The 19,275-nt window shown below is 34.1% G+C and overlaps 2 protein-coding genes across 2 annotated transcripts in view; both read right to left on the bottom strand.

Moving 5' to 3' along the window:
• LOC140441228 (dynein beta chain, ciliary-like) overlaps positions 1 to 3,597 on the bottom strand; it is a 217,054-nt gene extending 213,457 nt beyond the window's left edge. Inside the window, exon 1 of the mRNA XM_072531813.1 lies at positions 3,410 to 3,597. Coding sequence (XP_072387914.1) covers positions 3,410 to 3,544 — 135 coding nt within the window. The 5' untranslated portion in view covers positions 3,545 to 3,597. The remainder of the gene's footprint in view (positions 1 to 3,409) is intronic.
• Positions 3,598 to 14,327: 10,730 nt separating this feature from the next.
• Positions 14,328 to 14,870, bottom strand: LOC140442134 (uncharacterized). Its single transcript, XM_072533212.1, has one exon. It carries the CDS (start codon positions 14,868 to 14,870, stop codon positions 14,328 to 14,330), a length of 543 nt encoding a protein of 180 aa, XP_072389313.1.
• Between the last annotated feature and the right edge of the window lie 4,405 nt (positions 14,871 to 19,275).

The following is a 19,275-nucleotide window of genomic DNA, read 5'->3' on the forward strand; positions in this document are numbered from 1 at the left end:
TACGAAAATTTGAGGTAGTGCAGGATTATCAAAAGGATATACAAGAAACCTACGCCTACGCCAAACACTATGAAGAAAGCAACGTCGACGAACATGCCAAGAACAAAAAGCTTTAGAAAAAGCCACTGGTTCGATGGCGAATGTAGAACAGAGTTAAAAAAATATATCAGATTTGAGATTAAAAACTTTGCGATCGCAGAAACAAGATGACCTAGAAAGGTGTGCCAAACAACGAAAAATTAAAGAAAATCCTAAAAAAAATTAAAATTGGGCACCAGGGAAGAACGATGAATGTAAAAGATAAGCAAAGAAACCTGATAGTGGACGAAAATATGTGAACTGATATGTGAAAGATGGAAGGAATATTTCGAAGAACTGCTAAATGACGGAGTGGCTACTGAAAAAAATTAAAATGTTCCTAAACCCCAAATAGTAGTAGAAGAAATATTAAAACCCACAAGAGGAGAAATTGAAGAAATAATAAAAGATATGAAAAATCAAGCAACCCCCGGAGAGAGTGACATTGTGGCAGAGAACTTAAAATATGGAGGAGAGGCTTTAAAAAACCAACTTCGTGAGCTAATAGTGGAAGTGTGGCATGACGAAGAAATACCCCAAAAATGGAATAAGTCCATTATAATTCCTATACACCAAAACGGCGATAGAACTGAATGCGCAACTATAGAGGAATATCCTTGTTAGAGGTAATATACAAAATGCTCGCCATACTAATTTAAAAACGATTAGAAATATATGTGGAGAAGGATCTAGGAGAATACCAGAGAGGATTTCATAAAGGAAGATCAACAACTGATTAAATTTTTATGCTAAAACAAATCCTGGTCAATAGCTATGAATACAACAATTCAGCACAAGTACTTTTTATTGGAGAAACTGAAACCAACCTGAGACTGAAAAAAAGCAACAGATCTGCTGGGATCATAAACGAAATAATTAAGGCGTAATGTATACCTCGTAATACAAAAATAAGAGTATATAAAACAATAATTAGACCCACAATGCTATACGCTGTCGAGACGTGGACTATGAACAAAACCATACAGAACAGATTGAAATTATGGGGAGGAAAGATACTTCGTAGAGTGTTTGGTGGAAAATTAGTAAAGGGAGAATAGAGAAGATGAACTAACTTAGAAGTGTATCAATTTTATGCTAGCTCTACAATAACAAAAGTGATGAAAAACCGTAGACTAGAATGGCTGGGACATCTAGAAAGAATGCAAGATAATAGACAAGTCAAGAATATTGATTCGAGAGTACTTGACGGCAAAAAAAGAGAGGAAGACCAAGAATAAAATCGAGAGATATATTGATGGAAGATGTCAGAGAAATGGGAACCACAGATTGGAAGCTGACAGCTAAGAACAGACAATGATGGAAATTATTCATCCAGCAATGGGCCTAAAAGGGCTGTTAACGCTATACATACATAAAATCATTTAAGAGGACAAATGGTCTCAAAACTACCTATGAGGTATACCACCTATGTGTACCTACATACACAAGAAGGACCAAGAACTGCTTAAATGATTCACACGAAAAATTCTATAAAGAATATATGAAGAACTAAAATAGTAAGAATTGTGACGCAGGTGTTGTAGAACGTTGTTGCACAGAATTTACGGAAGTTATAAAAGTTATGGAGAGTCTGGCGTATTGAACTTCATTAACTTAGTATGCCTTAGATGGATAGGTCATTTGATCAAAGAAGTCTGGTGGGACAATTCACCAGAGAAAGACCGAAACTTGGATACCTGGACTTAGAAGACGACAAAATCTATCGGAGTTAAAGAGTGGAGAAGAGCTACTCGAAAAAGGAAGAATAAAGGATTGTTCTAAAGAATTCTTTGGCTCATAACATCAATGATGATGAAAATAAAATGTTAACACTTATCAAAATGCTCTAAGAGAATCCAAAAATAGTGCTTGTAAATATAAAAAAACGCAACAAGGTTAAATTTTGTTGCACCTACTTCGTAATCATCCTCAAGACAGCTGGTAAAATATCCACAATTATTGAGTAAAAGTGAGCAAGTACCGGTATTTGGAAAAGTGTCCCCTTGTTTATACCAGGCAATTTAAGTGGCAACATTTATCTCGATATGCTGGAGAACACCATCGAACCTTTAATTGTGCATAAATTAGAGAATCAAATGGACGACCAAGACAACCTAGCTCTAGACGAAGATTTGCTGCACTTCCAGCAAGAAGGTAGTGAGGATCACCTCCTCACTATGCAGCTCCAGTTAAACACTGGCTGGATACTAATTATCCGGAACAAATGGATTGGAAGGAGAGCTCTTATTGAGTGGTCACCTAGGTCACCAGACTTACCGCCACCTGACTTTTTTCTATGGAGTTACCTCAAGTCAGTTGTTTATAAAACTCAACCTGCGTCACTTGGGGAATTGCAAGAAATAATTACGCAAGCATGTCGACCTATTACCTACAAAATAGGCTATATTATTGTTTACAAAACAACGGAACCCACTTTGAACATTTACTTAATTGACATTTTTGACAAATTTATAGTTCAACACCTCATTAAATTTTCCATTTAAGCCAAAGTTTCACAGTTATTGCTTCACACTGTATTATTATTTATACAATTAGATAGCATTTTTTATAGTCTTTTAAATGTAACAAGTAGGGGTTTGCAATTTAAAAAATTTTTGGTCGTTGTCGGTGGGGCCTAGGGGATTGATGGGAGTGAGTTTTCTTTCAAGTCATTTTAGTTCCCCCTTACTATCCTAGAAACAGCTTTAAGCATTGTTCGATATCAGTTTTTGTTTGTGAGATATAGCCCATTGTAAGTTTTAAAATTGACACACTGTATATTTCACATGCATGCACAATGAGAATGCAAGAAATGTTGATTCGCTGAATAGAAACCTGATCAACAAGCAGATTGATCTGTCATAAATATGACGGCTGATTTGATATCATTGGTCAGTGTACACTTGTGGATCAGCAAATATACGTAAGTACAGACCAAAAGAATTTTTATTTATTTAACGTAAACCTCTACTATCATGAAGGCGCTTAAATAAAATCAAAAGTAAGTCTAATAGACTATTAAGTTACCAAGAAAAGTAATTACTATCAAAAATAATAATAGTTAAAAATTATTGACAAACTATTAAGGTGAATCTGTCGAAAATATAGCAATATATCAAAAATTATTATGATTGAGTTGAATTTGAACAATATCCTATTTCTCAAAATATATATTGAGACTGTCATCGATAGTACATTCAAAACCACGTTTTACTACGGCTATTCATCGACTACTTTTGAGCATAAAACATCTGTTCATATCATACATTATTATATACATTCGTAAATGAACAACCACTCACTCCTTATCAGCTCATATAAAACTATTTACCTTGTTTTCCTCCTGGGAAATCATCTTGTTCCATTTTTCCTGTTTTAGTCTGTAGGACTTTGTCAAATATGTTAAAATAAATTCCAGTCGGTCATCCTCCGCATCATCCCCGTCCAGTTGTTTTTTATCAGCCATTTTTACAATTTACTTTTCCACATTTTTGTCAGATGGACAGAATTGCATGTTGAACTAACAGCAAACAGTTTGCTTAGCAACAGCTAAAGTGGCAACTTGGTGTGAATCTTTATAGACCAGGAAAAAAAAATAAATGCGTATATACTGTTATGATTCAATAATAGGCACAAAGTTTAAATGATAGAGAAAAGGAAAAATGACAAAAATTGTTATTTCTACATGCAAAAAAGTTATAGATTGGAATTATAATTAGGTATATGTAGTTTTTTGTGTGTTGGAAGTGAAAAGGACTTATCTTCGACGTATGGTAAATTGTGAAATTTAAAATAATAGAGTTTAGAGATAAATGTAAAATTATGTATGACTAGAAAGTGTTTCGTTTCAAAATTCAGGGAAAACCCATTTGAGGTTGTGTTTAACGATGAAGAATATAAAACAGCGATTAACCGTATTAACCCATTTGATCCGACATTTTTTTTTTCGAAGATTTTTTTGAATGTACTTGTTGGATCTGGGATAAATAGTAACAATTCATTGTTATTTGACATAAAAAAATTAAATTTTTAACAAAAAGTAGGTGTACTCATACGAGTACAATGGGCTGATCGGGATTGAAAAATATAAAATATTGTGTAAAAATGAAAAATTTTATTTTTTTACAATATAGGTACATACTTGGGTATATCCTGTATTATAATCTAACTAGTATTAAATTGTACAAAACAATCACGTACAATACACAGAGTAACTTCACACTTTATACACTTTATACTATTTGATGGCATAAGCGACATCGAAGATGTTTGTCTATTTTCTTTGGAAAATGACCGCTGCCATCCATTTTTAAACTAAATGGTACAGATCCTGCTAGTCGTTTTCTGGAAGAAGTACATTTTTCAAAACTTCTTAAATAATGACGTTATACATCTCGTTGAAAAGCCAAAAGATCCATTTTTTATTTTCAGCAAATATTTGTAACCTCCGCGAGTTATCAAGAGCTGAGTTAAGCATGTGGGTAAAAATGGGACACCGCCATTTTTTACCTTGTATACTGACTCGGTAGTTATTAACCGATTGGTCAAAGAGATCAACACCGCCCATTAAAGCATTGTATGAGGAGAAAAGTTTTGGTTGGGATACATCAATTTTTCGTTTGGCAGCAGCACACCAACGATTCACTTTTGAAAGGGGTTCCATACTATCGTAATTTGATGCCATTGTGACCACATTATTGTCCTTTCATTTTACAAAAAGTAGTAGACTTGTTTTGTCCAAGCGATATTCGAAATATCCACGATTCTTCTTTTTCATTAAAGCGAAAGGTAACAAAGGACATTTTTTTATACGATTTTCTCTTGCTGAGCCTGTTGCCCTAAAGCCCTTCTCTTTTAAATTGTAACTAGTAAAATGATTGTCAAAAAATACTTTGTGGTCAATAGGCACATCAACGACATAAAGCATTTTAAGAACAACTTGTGATCCTAAAGGCAATGCCGCGACTTTTGATTTATCCACTGATGCTCCACAATATTTGTCAAAATTGTAGCAATAACCAGTTGAACTACAAAGCATCCAGTCCTTGTACCCAAATCTTACTGACTTTCCCCTTGTGAACTGTTTAGATGAGTGACGCCCAAAATAGTTTATCATCGCTTCATCAATTGATAAGTCTTTGTGAAATATGCCAAATTGTTGAAATTTTTTATTTAGTTTGTTCATGAGAGGCTTCACTTTATACATTTTGTCCCTTGTATCAATTTGCGAATTATCTGCCAAATGTAGGCATTTTTAATTTCTTGGAAACGGTTCCTTGAAATTGCATTACTCACTAGGGGAACCTGAAGATCCTCATCTAAACACCAACAGTTGCGCTCTCGTGGCAATCTATGGTATCCAGTAAAAAGTAAAATAGCCAGAAATATCTTTATCTCTTCCTGCATTACATGAAATTGATAATTATTATTTGAAACGGCATATAAATTTGTCTGTTGTGTAATATATTCAATAATTTCATTGTCAAAAAATTTCTCAATTTTTTCTATAGGATATTTACCTCGGATTTGTTCTTTCATATTATCCACACGACCCTCGTAACCTGTTGTAGATGTCATACTAATATCAGTAATTTCTTCCGTCCAGTCAGATTTCTTGGTTTTATTTTGACCCTTCAGTAAATTTTCGCTTCTAATGGCAAGACGAAGATTGTCTTCTTCTTCGTTATCAGAGTCATCACTCATGTAATGAACCTCTATTTTTCCGGGAACGTCATTTGGAAAGCTTTGAGTCTGAAGATCATCCTCATCTATGTCCTCATTGTCAGTTTGATAGTCAGTCTCAGGAGGAATAACTACCACTGATACATCTTTATGAGTGGAACTCGCTAGGTCATCTGAAGCTAAAGCAAGAATTCTATAACGTTTTCCATAAAACCCAATGGGATTAATAGGCGGCAATTCTTGAAAATCCATTCCAATACCAATATTAAACCTGATACAATAAAAAGCCAAATAATCATTTTGATCTCATACCACTGTACTCAGATGAGTACACGTCTATTTTGTAACATAAAAACAACAATAATAAAAAAATCTTATACTGAATTAATAAACATTACTAGTACTTACTCCTACAACAATAAAAATTAAAAAAATGATAAATAGTATCAAAATCACAAAATAACAAGCACTTCAATGATCCAACAGAAATATGGAGGTTAGCTTATAATTACTGCTGCAAAAATTGGGAAGAAGAGCGCCACCTAGGTTATAATTGACTTCCTCTTGTAATATGGGTAACCAGATCCTAATGCATTCAGCCGAGGAATTTGCGACACAATTGGTCTCATTTAGCATAATTAGAGCCACTTCTTTGATTTTTGTTTTTTACCATCTGTTTCTTTTAGGACTATACTTGAATAGTTCCATTGAACCCTATGTTCATTTTCCCATGCGTTTTTATACATTTGAGATCTATCAAATTCTCTATTTTTAATATAAGATTGATGTTTACTTATTCTAACATTAATGTTCTTGATGTTTCACCTAAATAAAACTGATCGCATTTACAAGATATTTTATAAATACAATTCTTTGTCCTTTGACTCAAGTTTAACCCAAACTACGTCACCATCAACGGTATAAATTAACCGTCCGCTGTTCTTTGCATCTGTAGCCTGTTGAGTTTAATAATAATTCTTGTAATAGTATTAATCTTATTTTATCAATCAAAGATAAAATAAAAATTTTATTTTGTTATAGAACGCGGGCACATAAATTTACAACGCCATATACATCGATTTGTAAATATTTATTATAAGTTAGGTTAAGCAGTGGGTTTATCCATAATGAGTTTTACCCTGAAGGACTGAAAAACATTAGTAAATACTTAAATGTGAATAGACAATTGTTTCCGGGTATTTGTAGATATTATATTTTAAAAGCCTTTTGTTTCGTTGGAAATGCCAAAGCCACCAGGTAGTTATTGTATTTAGAAAGTATAAGATAAAACCGTTATCATTTTCAAGGAAAGTTGTTTAGAAGCGATGCTTGGGTTTTTCTGATGTAAAATAAGAAGAAGGATATACAAATTTTCTGATTGGTTAGCGTGTTTGGAATAAGGATGAAAGAGAGTGTATGTTTTGAAAGTTTGGAGTAGAAAAGATTATTATGTGATGGTCATCTGAAAGAAGCATTTGAAGTTTTGTGTAGTCAGTTAAGAAGCAAGTGCCAGTGGTGTTATTTAGAAGTGAATGGCTGAAAGGTGGAACGAGAGATAGGTCAAAGTTGAGAAGTCGAATACCTCCTTGATTCTATAAAGTCCAAGTAAGTAAGTCACAAGAACTATAACTATTAAAAATATTTGTGACACCAAGTAAAAAAAATACTTGGGTCTCAGGAGATTGTTCGTATATGAAAGAGAGGAGAGAATTTTGGAGTTTGTTGAACGAGTACGGGTAAAAGAGGCCTGCTCATGTTTTGGAGAAAGAGTTGCTGGTATGCTGATAGTTTGATACTTAGAACGGAGAAGGCTTTGATTGGTAGTCTAACATAATCAACAAGAGGGAGCTGTTGTTGGTCGAAAGGAGACATCGACGTGTGTGAATTAAAAAGTCAGTCAATAATTTTTTGTAACAGAATTTTTGTATGTTTCAAATAAAAGACTCTATACCATAGATCTTCTGTTTTTTATATTGTCTATTTTAATGAACTTTAAAATTTCTTAACTTTCTTAAATAGATCACCCTATATATTATAACGTTATTAGAAATACCTTTAACTGTTCTTTAATTGTATATCTGTTTCTTAGTTCTCAAAAAAAGTCTGTTTATCTGTCTATAATTTACGCGAATTACGCTGCATAGTCACAAAACTAATATGCAGCAAGAAAATAACTTCCCATCCATATTTGATTCCCTAGCCTATTTACGCACTTCCGTCAATCTGTATAATTTGAATACTTATCGACAAAACGGCTTACAGTTCGTGAACTAATTTAGGTACACCTGTATTGTTTGAGTTTCCTGTTTATCACCACCCCATAAGGAATATTATCGACTTTAAAGTAGTCAAATTTAACTCGCGCTATATTTAGTAGTAAAACTTTACGTAGATTACATAATGTAACGATGATATTAAATTCCTAGTGTTTGATAGGAAATATCTTTCATTATTTATGCAGAAGATATCTTATTTCATATATAGATGTATAGATTCAAGCACTACTAGAGCGTCATTGATCTGGTTCATTCATTTTAAACTTTCAACGACTATTATATTAGAAACCTATTTATATTATATATTTCATAGAGTCATGCAAATAAGTGAAAAGGCACTGAAGTATAAATAGCTTTTAACGGAGTAAGAAATTAATATGCTACAACTTTACTACATGGTCCGATAATAACGTAACAAAGACCTTAGATAAAACATGTAACAGTTACAAAAAATTAGAATCATTAATATTGTGTTTCACGAAATTTTCTTTTACTTCTATTTAGGGGAGAAGTGGGAGGTCTGGGACAAGGGAAATGTGGGACGTTTCAAATTTCCTTTACAAGTGAAGTATCAGCTCTTCACTTTCTCACCAGATGTAGTACTGCTTGTAGCATTTCCTGTTCGTTTAGTGTTGGAGAAGCACATGTGTTTTGATCAACAGGCAGCCGGTACCAAGCCCGAATAAAAGAGGAGGGATAGAGGAGTAACACCTCTTAAAAAAACCAGGGTTCAGCTGACCCGGCTGATAGCAGACTGTGAGGGTCCCTGCCAAGGGTACAGGTGAAAACCGGTCAATGGTCTCGAGAGCAGAGGATAGCTGGAAAAGTCACAATGGTCGAGAGGGCGGAAGAACCAAGAGCGTCTGATCCAGAATGGGCGGCTGAAGAAAAGGTCCTCCAAACGGGGGTTGCGGCGTTAGGAATTAGCAACCTAACACAAAGAAAAACATAAGGGTAAAAAGAACGAAAATCGCAAGATGAAAAAGCCAAATACGGAAACACATCTCCGGGTGGAAATCCACACCTCTAATAGAGGAAGCCCTATCGGATAGCAATGTTGCGAAGAGTTCGGAAGACCCAGTCTTATCAAAGCTCAACCAAAAATCAAAACGAAGAAAAGATAGAACATTCATATGTGCAACATGGAATATACAAGGGCGGAACAAAAAGGCGACGGAGGTGATCAAGGAGTTAGAGAAAGCAAGATCGACATACTAGTAACAACAGAAACCAAAAAGAAAGGAAATGGAACGGAAACAATAGAAGACCATATCCACTGCTGGAGCGGAGTTAATAAAGAATGTAGAGCAAAGGCAGGAGTGGGAATACTAATCAAAAATAAGTGGAAACACAGGGTTAGAACATGGGATCCAATCAACGAGAGAATAATTAAAATGCATATAGACATATACGGTAAAGAGACAGTGATACTCGGAGTATATGTACCAACAGATGATTCCCCGAGAGTAGAAAAAGAACATTTCACGGAACAACTTCAACATCAAATAGAGCTAATTAAGAAGAACGTGGAGATAATTATAACAGGAGACCTTAACGGCAGAACTGGAAGGAAAGAAAACGATAAAGTCGTGGGAAGATTTGGAGAGGATGAACAAAACGATACCGAAAAACGTCTGATTGAATTATGCGAACTAAACAACCTAAAAATCACCGGATTCTTCAGACATAAAAATTTTCATTAATATATATGGACGCAAGAAACACGAAAGCTGAAATCGATAATAGACTACATAATAATCAAACAAGATACCACAATAAAGATCAAAGATGTGCGAGTCAGAAGAAGAGCAGAATGTGGAACGGACCATAAACTACTGACAGCAAAAATGGTCATTAATTGGAAATATAACAAGACCCCCTCTACAGAAGAACTATTGAATACTATAAGAGAAAAACAATACAATATAGAACTACTCCAAGAACGATCAATAAGAGAACTATATCAACAACGTCTAGACCAGAAATTATTAGAATTTAGATACGGCAACATCGAAGAAAAATACGAGCATATAAAGGCGAGTATAAAACAAGCAGCATTCGAAGTCCTTGGAGAAAAAGAACATATAACAAATAAACAGCACTATTATGAAATAAATGAACCAACAAAAAGAATAGTTGAAGAAAAAAAGGAACTATACAGAAAATGGCCGACTACAAACAACGATAAGGTTTATAAAGAATATAAAGAAAAAGATAGTGAAAAAACAAATAACACAACACAAGAATGAAGAATGGGAAATAACCTGCTTAAATGTTGAAACATACATAGGAGGTACAAGACCTTCGGAGTCATGGAAAGTACTGAGAGGATTTAAGCAACACTCAAAAGAAAAATTAAATTGAGAAATATACAGGACAAAGAATGGAAGGACTATTTATTACAAGGAACTGTTAACAGAACAAAGACCATAATTCATTGGAAAAGAAAACAGGCGAAGACGAAGCAGATCCCCACAACAAGAAATAGAAATAACAAATAGGGAAATGAGAACGATCATAAAAGCAATCAAAAATAAGAAAGCACCGGGACTTGGGGGCATCTCACCTAAGCTTATAAAATACGGATCAAAAAAATTACACCGGATGATACAATGGATATTTCAGAAAGCCATAAATGGAGAACAGCTCCCAAAGGAATGGACGGAAGCATATATGACACCTATATTTAAGAAATTAGATAGAAAACAATGCGAAAACTACAGAGGAATAAGCGTAATATCATCAGTAGGAAGATTATATGGGAAGATACTGCGAGAAAAGATAGAGCAAGCGATAAAAGACAAAATCGGGGAGGATCAGGCAGGCTTCACGGCAGGAAGATCATGCATAGACCACATATACACACTGGAACAACTGTTGAAAAAGAAAAAAGCAAAAAATAGAGATATACATTTGGCATTTGTGGACCTGAGAAAGGTGTATGACTCTCTACCAAGGTCAGAACTATGGGAGGCAATGTACAAATTGGAAATACAGACGGAACTCATAGAAGCTACAAAAGCTCTGTATAAAGAAAATAAAGTGTCCATTAAAATGGGAACAAGAATCATAGAAGACTTCACCACAACAAAAGGGCTCCTGCAGGGTTGTTCCACATCTCCAACCCTATTTAAAATATACTTAGAGAAAGTCTTGACTACATGGAAAAGAAAATGTGAAGGCATGGGAGTACCGGTACGGAACGAATACCTATATACGTTAAGCTTTGCAGACGATCAAGTAGTGATTGCGCAAAACCAAGACGACCTTAGCTACATGATGAAGAAACTACAAGAAGAATATACCAAGGCTGGCCTAGATATTAACCTCGCGAAAACAGAGTACCTATCTACAAGCGAAGAAGACATAGAAGATCTACAGATTGATGACAACGTAACAATCAAAGGAAAGGATAAATTCAAATACTTGGGGTTTATAATCACGAAAAAGGCAACAACAGAGGAAGAAATTACACAAAGATTAGGACAAACAAGAACAGCAATCCGACAACTTAACTCAGTATGGTGGGATAGACACCTAAATATGAAGACAAAAACACAGATTTATAAAACATTAGTATTATGACATATGTGGCTGAAAATTTTGCTAAACTCGGACAAGAAAATGAAGACGGTGACTCATTTTCACTCATCATTTAATTTTGGTCAAAATACTGTACCAGGTGCAGTTTATAATATGAGGTTTACAAGACCTAAACACCGACTGTAACCGCTTGAAAATCTTCTGATTGCCCTTCGTATTAACCGTGACATTGAGTAAAGTTAGCCAACGGTAGTGTCAACGACAGTACGCGTGTTACTTTTAAGTAATTAATTTGTTATATATCAGACAACCGAAATAAAGTCATAAAATATATACATTCCATCAAATTCCATCAATCCGTGGCATATCCGAATAGACATAAATATTTAGTATGTATACCCTTAGAATAACGGATTATGTTGTAGATATTGTAAAATTCTTAAAAAATGAATTTACGTGTTTAATAAAGAATACAGTTGTCATCTTTATAGAACAATAGTCACTTATGGACTAAAAATTAACACTTCTAAAACTAAAGTCATGATAATCAGCAAAGAAAGAATTGGGAGGGTACAGTTTACCATCAACCAAAAAGTGGTAGAACGTGTGCCAAAATACATGTACCTTGACACTACATTAAATGAGCAGTGGGACCACTCCCAAGAAATAAAAGCTCGAATAGAAAAAGCCAGGGCAGCGTTCATCCAAATGTCCAAGCTGTTCAAATCACACAATTTAAATTTAGAACTGAAACTCAGACTCCTCCGTTGTTATATATTCTCCATCTTGTTATATGGAGTAGAGTCTTGGACTCTAACGGAAGCAACAACGAAGAGACTGGAAGCGTTCGAAATGTGGACATCTACAAGAATTCTTATTATGGATGGACAAAATATCAAATGCCAAAATACTCCAAAAACTTAATAAAGAGAAGGAAATAATGTGCACGGTGAAAAGAAGAAAATTAGAATATTTCGGCCACATCACAAGAAATGAAATTAAATATAACCTGTTAAAATGTATTTTGCAGGGGAAGCTGAATGGTAAAAGAGGCGTCGGAAGAAGAAGAATATCTTGGCTCAAGAACTTGAGGACCTGGTTTGCGACATCCACTACAGGGCTTTTCAAGGCAGCAGCTAATAAAATTATCATTGCCAGAATGATTGCCAACATTCGTAACGGATAGGCACCAGAAGAAGAAGAAGTCACTTATCTAATTTAGACCTATTGACTACTTACTATGCATAGAGTGCGGTTTCAATTTTTAAAATACTAATTTTTATAAACACACTGTTGTAGTATATTCAAAGTCAACTGAACCACGTAAGAAACTGATAACTTTAAGATAAAATGACTCCAGTTTAGAGGCAACCGAATTTGTGATTTTTTTTGTAATTATAAAAGCCTTAAGATGTTTTAACTTTAAGGATTTTTCATTTTGTTTCATGAATTTACCTTAATAAAATCTTAGAACTAATTAATTAATAATAACTGAACTAACTTTTTAATAATCTCAGGAGGCGCAGTTAAAACCTTTCTAATTATCTTGTTTCCACACCACCCATGAGGTAAAGTTATCGGTGCGTTTTATTTTTATGTGGTGCCCAATAGGCCTAATCCACAATGCAATATTCAATCAGAGTCTGTTTCTGACTAAGAAGACGAATCAAAATGAGATTGTATTACTATAAGAGTAATAAGTTTTTTTCACAACACTGATAAATGACTGGTTCAATTAATTTTAAAAGCACGTATGTACCTCGTCTATCTAGCTATGGATAGCTCGAAACAGTATGGATGATAAAGGCATAATTTACAAAAGAGTCAGCTGACGAATAATTACATACGCGGCAGAAACACGACCTGATACAGAGAGGACATAAAGAATGCTAGAAACAGCAGAGATAAAAACCTTTAGAAAAATCGATGGTAAAACATTATGGGTTAGGGCTAGAAGTGTTAGATAGAAGACAGATATGCAAAGTGGACAACATTAATAACTGGATAAAAAATAGGTAGAATGAAACGACTACATAAACTGAATGACAATAAATAGAGTAGTAAGGACGGCGAGAGACGGTTACCCAATAGGAAGACGATCAGTGTGAAAACTAGGTGAACGATGGAATTACTGGAGGCACATTGAAAAAACAGACAGTCAAGTCTACAAAAAAGAAGAAGAAGATATGTACCCCATAATTTTGCAAATCATCTTACTCCATTGATTCTGCAGAACTGTCTGTTGGAATGTCTGAATCATTTGATCCTAAATGTATTATCACAGGCTCAATAACATTATCCACCATGGCGTCCAACCTCCACATATCGGCTTCTACTTTAATAACATGACTTATTGCATTCTTTCAATCAGTTGAATGTATATTGTCCAAACTGGCTTGCAAGAGGCGCTGGACATTACTAATTTTAAAAGTGACATTTTTCCGAGCTACACATCCTTTCATTTGTGCCCAAATTAATTCTATTGGGTTTAATTCGCAATGATAAGGTGGTAGTCTTAAGACGGCAATGCCATGAAGTCTAGTCATTGTATCTATTATATGTTGACGATATGTACCACGATGTTGTCTAATAATAGTCATTAGCTCCATTTTAACCATATCCTCGCCGTATAGAATGGATTTTTCCCTTAACCAATTTTGTAAAACTGTTTTTCTATCACTCATAGTAGGAATTCGTTCAACAAGTCGATGCATTGTCTAATACTACCACTAAATTAGGTTCGATATGCTAAAGAACGTTTTCGAACCATTTTTCAAAGCATGCAGCGTCCATGTCCTCATGATAGTCGCCAGTTTTCTTTGATACAAAAACGAGAGCACTGTTTTGCAGAAAACCTGTATCGCTACCGATATGAGCTACAATAAGACGCTGACCTTTGCCTGATGGTGCTTGTAACCCTGTTGATAAGCCTTCTATAAATGCTTGTCGAGGAGTTTTTACAGTCGTATCATGCCAAATTTTGGAAACTGTATGCCCGGCGTTAATCCAAGTTTCATCAAGATAATAAATTTTTGTTTTAGAAACACGATAATCCCTAATAGTGCGCAGATATCTTCGTCGCCATGATACTATTTCCTCTTTATTTATTAGAATTGATTGCCGAGACCGTTTCATATACCGAAAATTCAACTTATGTAAAATTGTTCTTAGGGTTTCACGGCTCATTGGAGGAATCATATCGTTTTCCAGTAACTTGGCCTTAACTTTTTTAATCGTTGGAGGCTTATTTTCTAAAAAGAATGTATACACAGTCCTCCGGATTAAATTCATTTGCGTTTCGTTTAAATCGAGAGGTTTTCGTCCACGCTTGCGAGTTTTTGGCGCACTTAAAGTTTCTGTGATTTTTACTTCACGCACAATCCGCTCCACTTTCTAGGTTGACGCCCCTGTTAAAATCGAACAGCGATCTACAGCTTTCATTGTAGGATATGTTTTCTTAAGTCCATCATACACTTTCCACACGATTTGTTTCTCAGCTTTTGAGAGTGGTTTGTGCCGATGAGATTTTGTGGTACTTGCGCCAGCAGCTGCATCCATTTTTATTTCTATAAGGACGAAAATATACTCTCATTAATATTGCCGAATTTTATTATTTATTACATGTTTTAACTTCTGTATTAAACAATGTCAATGAAATGTCAATTAAAGTATTTTTATTATTGAATGTTGCTTTATTACCCAGTAAACTTGAACAAAAATTGAAAGGACATAATGAACAATATTTCTTATCTTAACTTAAATATGGCGATAAAAGTTTTTAACAGTACCCTTTTTAAAATTATTTGCCGACCCCCGTTCTACATATTTTTTGAAATTTTTTTAATAAAAAATATTTGATAATAGAATAATTAATTACTGAATTTTAGATTAAAAATCAAGTATTATGTAATGGTTTTGCTTTATTACAATATAATAATTAATTCTTGATTTTTTTTTATTAGACATCTAAGTCTTAATAGTTTTGTATTAAATTTTACAATGCGTTTAATGTGTTACTTGTCATTTCATGATTTCATTTAAGATAAGAAGTACCTTTGACAAATCAATAAATCTAAATTTCACAGCTAACTGTTTAATGTACTCACCTCTAAATAACGAAATATATTTAAATATATTTAACAATAATAATAGAATTCTTTATCTACGAGTTTCCAGTGGAAACTTTCCACTGTTCACTATAATATCGTATCAAAAATCACACATGCTCACTGTGCACTACAGTACGCTACTGACACTCGCTAGATTTGCCAATTTGCAATCCCTGCAAATGTATGCGTCACCGTCTTAAATATCTTTTCCGAGCAAAGCAAATGTTCTCGGCTACGGTCCACTTTTCGACCGACTTGCTAATTTCAAAAATTCAATGTATCTACACTTGTTGTATCGCAAAGAAACTTTCGATTTATGTTAAAAAAATATTGAGGTTACATCTGTGTCGAAAGGTTGTAAACAAATACAAAATACAAACCTCGTACCACCTGGTCTATATAACAATTAACTAGTAAATAACAATTAATATACCAAACCATCTTAATAAGTATATATACATATCACCACGATTGATATTGTTTTTGGTAAAAAATCGCGATTCACTCTGTATTTGATCCCACTTTTCTCACCTTTTTATTATGTATATAAAAACAAAATATTATAAGTGCTCCATCAAGTTATTCACTTCCGTCGATATTATACGCTTAATATATCGAATAGAATCGCTCAACAAATGTACGTTATTAAGATTTCAGTCACAGTTATTGCACGGAAAAGAAACATGTTTAAACGTCTCTTTCCAGAAGTCTTTATTAGAATTCCCGACGTGTCCTCTTACACGAATTAAATATTTATAACCTCAATATTTCGGCTAAAGATGTGAGCAAACCCTAAACGTGCCCCATATTCCACGAGGTCATTTTGTAAATAAAAAATAACCATCATACCGAAAGAACTCCTGTGTTTCTCTTATGATACATTGTTGTAATATAAAAAGAATAAAACTGCAATTTCAAACATAAAGTCTTGAACTTTATACGATCAAAATGTTTATACAATAATTATTTATGTTTTATTTATTTATTTTTCAGAAGCTATTTTCTTGTGGCATTTTAATATTATTTACTATTTTTTTTGGAAATTAACCACAATTTCAGATGAAAATACATTTAATTAATTTACTAAAAGGTGTGGCTGATTTGGTTTGGTAAAAGATTGGATTAGCATGGGAGACAAATTTGGTATTGAGGTTAGGTGTAAATGAGAATGAAGAGAAAATTGACCTATACTTTGTCTCAAAGTGACTAGTCTGTACAGGGTAAGATATTCAATGCTAACCTTATGGGAATTTCGCCAAGACGTTGCCAGTTTTATGCAGTGAGCGATGGCGTTCTCTATTGTCTATCTTTCAAAATAAACCGAATAAACCAGGAGTTCTCAACAAGTCCTCACGTACAATTTTATGTAATTTACAAATATCGTTTGGTAATAATTTTACATAATATACATTATTTGTTTGTAATAGTAACTTATCAACTTTTATCTTTTATTATTAGCAGTAGTATAATAAAATGTGCATTAAATAAACATTTGTTTCAAAGTTTAAAATAATTCCGGTAATTTCTACTCACTGCCAAATTTAAAATGTTATTTATGTCCCTGCGGTACTAATTAATGCCATAATGTGTAAGGAATTTGTAATTTTGGTTGATATCAACTGCAAATACTTTCTTCCAAGTTATTCAGTAATTAAGAAGCAACTAGAGTAATTCTTGTACAGAATATGTTTAAAAGCTTGATACATCCATGGCCTTAATTAGTCTGTATTTGTTCTTCGGAGCGCGTAAACATATTCGAGTTACGATTATTTGTACCATCTTGGATGTACTGTTACTGTTTCGTTATTGTTATTATTTGTTGGTGGCTGTTGTTGTGATGTGCTGTTATTTTCTGTTGTTGGCTATTGTTATATTTGACGCCGAATTTTTACCGCAAAATGGAGGAAATTGTTTAATGGAAACGTGGAAAAGCTCTGAAACTTTCAGAGAAGCAGATACTAATGAATATTATCAGGATAACAACGATTCTGTATCAAGTGTAATTGGGAAAGTGTCAAAAATGAGTGGTGTTTGCAAAAAGACTCGGTTTCGCATACGACAGGAATATTCATCACCTGCTGGATTACAATCTCCAAAGAGCAGGCCCAAGAAGCGAAAGGTTGGTAATTCTCGTGACAACAAGTACGATGAAGGTGTCAGGGGCCAAATTCGTAGAATAGTTCATTAATTCTTTCGTGACAACATACCACCAACAATAAACATCATATTAGCTGTTGTAAATGTCAAAGAAACTTTGCCCAACTTTTCACGGGCCACGCTACATCGCTTGCTGAGTGATATGGATTTTGTGTTTATAAAACGTGGCAGAAATTCAATTTTGATTCAAAAACCAGAAATCATCTCGTGGCGTCATCATTACTTACGCGCAATTCGTAAATACCGTGCAGAATGATACAACATAGTGTATTTGGATGAATCATGGGTAAATATCGGGCACAGTGTGAAAAAAGAATGGGTTGATAAAACAATTACATCTCATCGCGATGCTTCTGTTCGTGGTCTGACAACAGGATTAAAAGCTCCAACAGCTCGTGCTGCACGGTTAGTTTTATTGCACGCAGGATCTACCAGTGGATTTGTTGAAGGAGCAGAGCTCACGTTTTTGGCAAAGAAAAATACTCAGGACTACCACGACGAAATGGATGGACCGACTTTCGAAGATTGGTTCAAAAACAGCTAATTGCTAAATTTGCCAGAAAAAACTGTTGTGGTAATGGACAATGCCTGCTATCACAGCAGAAAGTCAGAACAAATTCCCAACAGTTCAACACTAAAAAAATATATTCAAGAATGGCTTTTGTCAAAGGTCCTATTTTTTGAAAAAGACTACCTAAAATGCGAGTTACTTGATGTAGTCAAAGCCTTCAAAGCAAAATATGACAGTTACATAATAGAAGATATTGCCAAAAAGCACAATGTAAAGATTCTGAGGAGATAGATCCCTATCACTGTAATCTCAATCCCATCGAAATGGTTTGGAGTGAAGTGAAACAGTATGTAGCTGGACGCAACGCGAATTTTAAAGAAGCTGAAATGCGAAATTTAATTAAAGCAGCGTACCAGGTCATTACGCCAGAGAAATGGAAAAACTACGTAAACCACGTAATAGCAACAAAGAAAAATGTGGGAAATTGACAATTTGTTGGATGATTTCGAACCAATTATTATAAATATAAATAACGGAGATAGTGATGACAGTGACGATAATAATGATGATGATGATAGTGAAGCAGAAACTAAATGTGACAGCGATTGACAGAAAAGGAAACTAAATATAATAATGTACAATTACGATGACTTACACACGAAATTAAATACAATGACTTCTTTCATTTTCAACTTATTTATTAGTTTTATTTTCGGATATTTCTACGTTTTGTTACTGCCAACATGTGCAGTGCGGTTTAAAGTCCTTCCTCCCTTAACTTTTGAACGGAACAATACATAAATAAAATGTCTCTTTATATTTCAGTTTTATTTTATTCGATTTTATTTAAATCTATAAACAAATGGTTTGTATCGCTAGCACATACTGTAGAATTAAAAACAAACTGCTTGTGTGACAT

The sequence above is a fragment of the Diabrotica undecimpunctata genome, chromosome 5 (assembly GCF_040954645.1).
Source record: "Diabrotica undecimpunctata isolate CICGRU chromosome 5, icDiaUnde3, whole genome shotgun sequence".
In the NCBI taxonomy this organism is placed as follows: domain Eukaryota; kingdom Metazoa; phylum Arthropoda; class Insecta; order Coleoptera; family Chrysomelidae; genus Diabrotica; species Diabrotica undecimpunctata.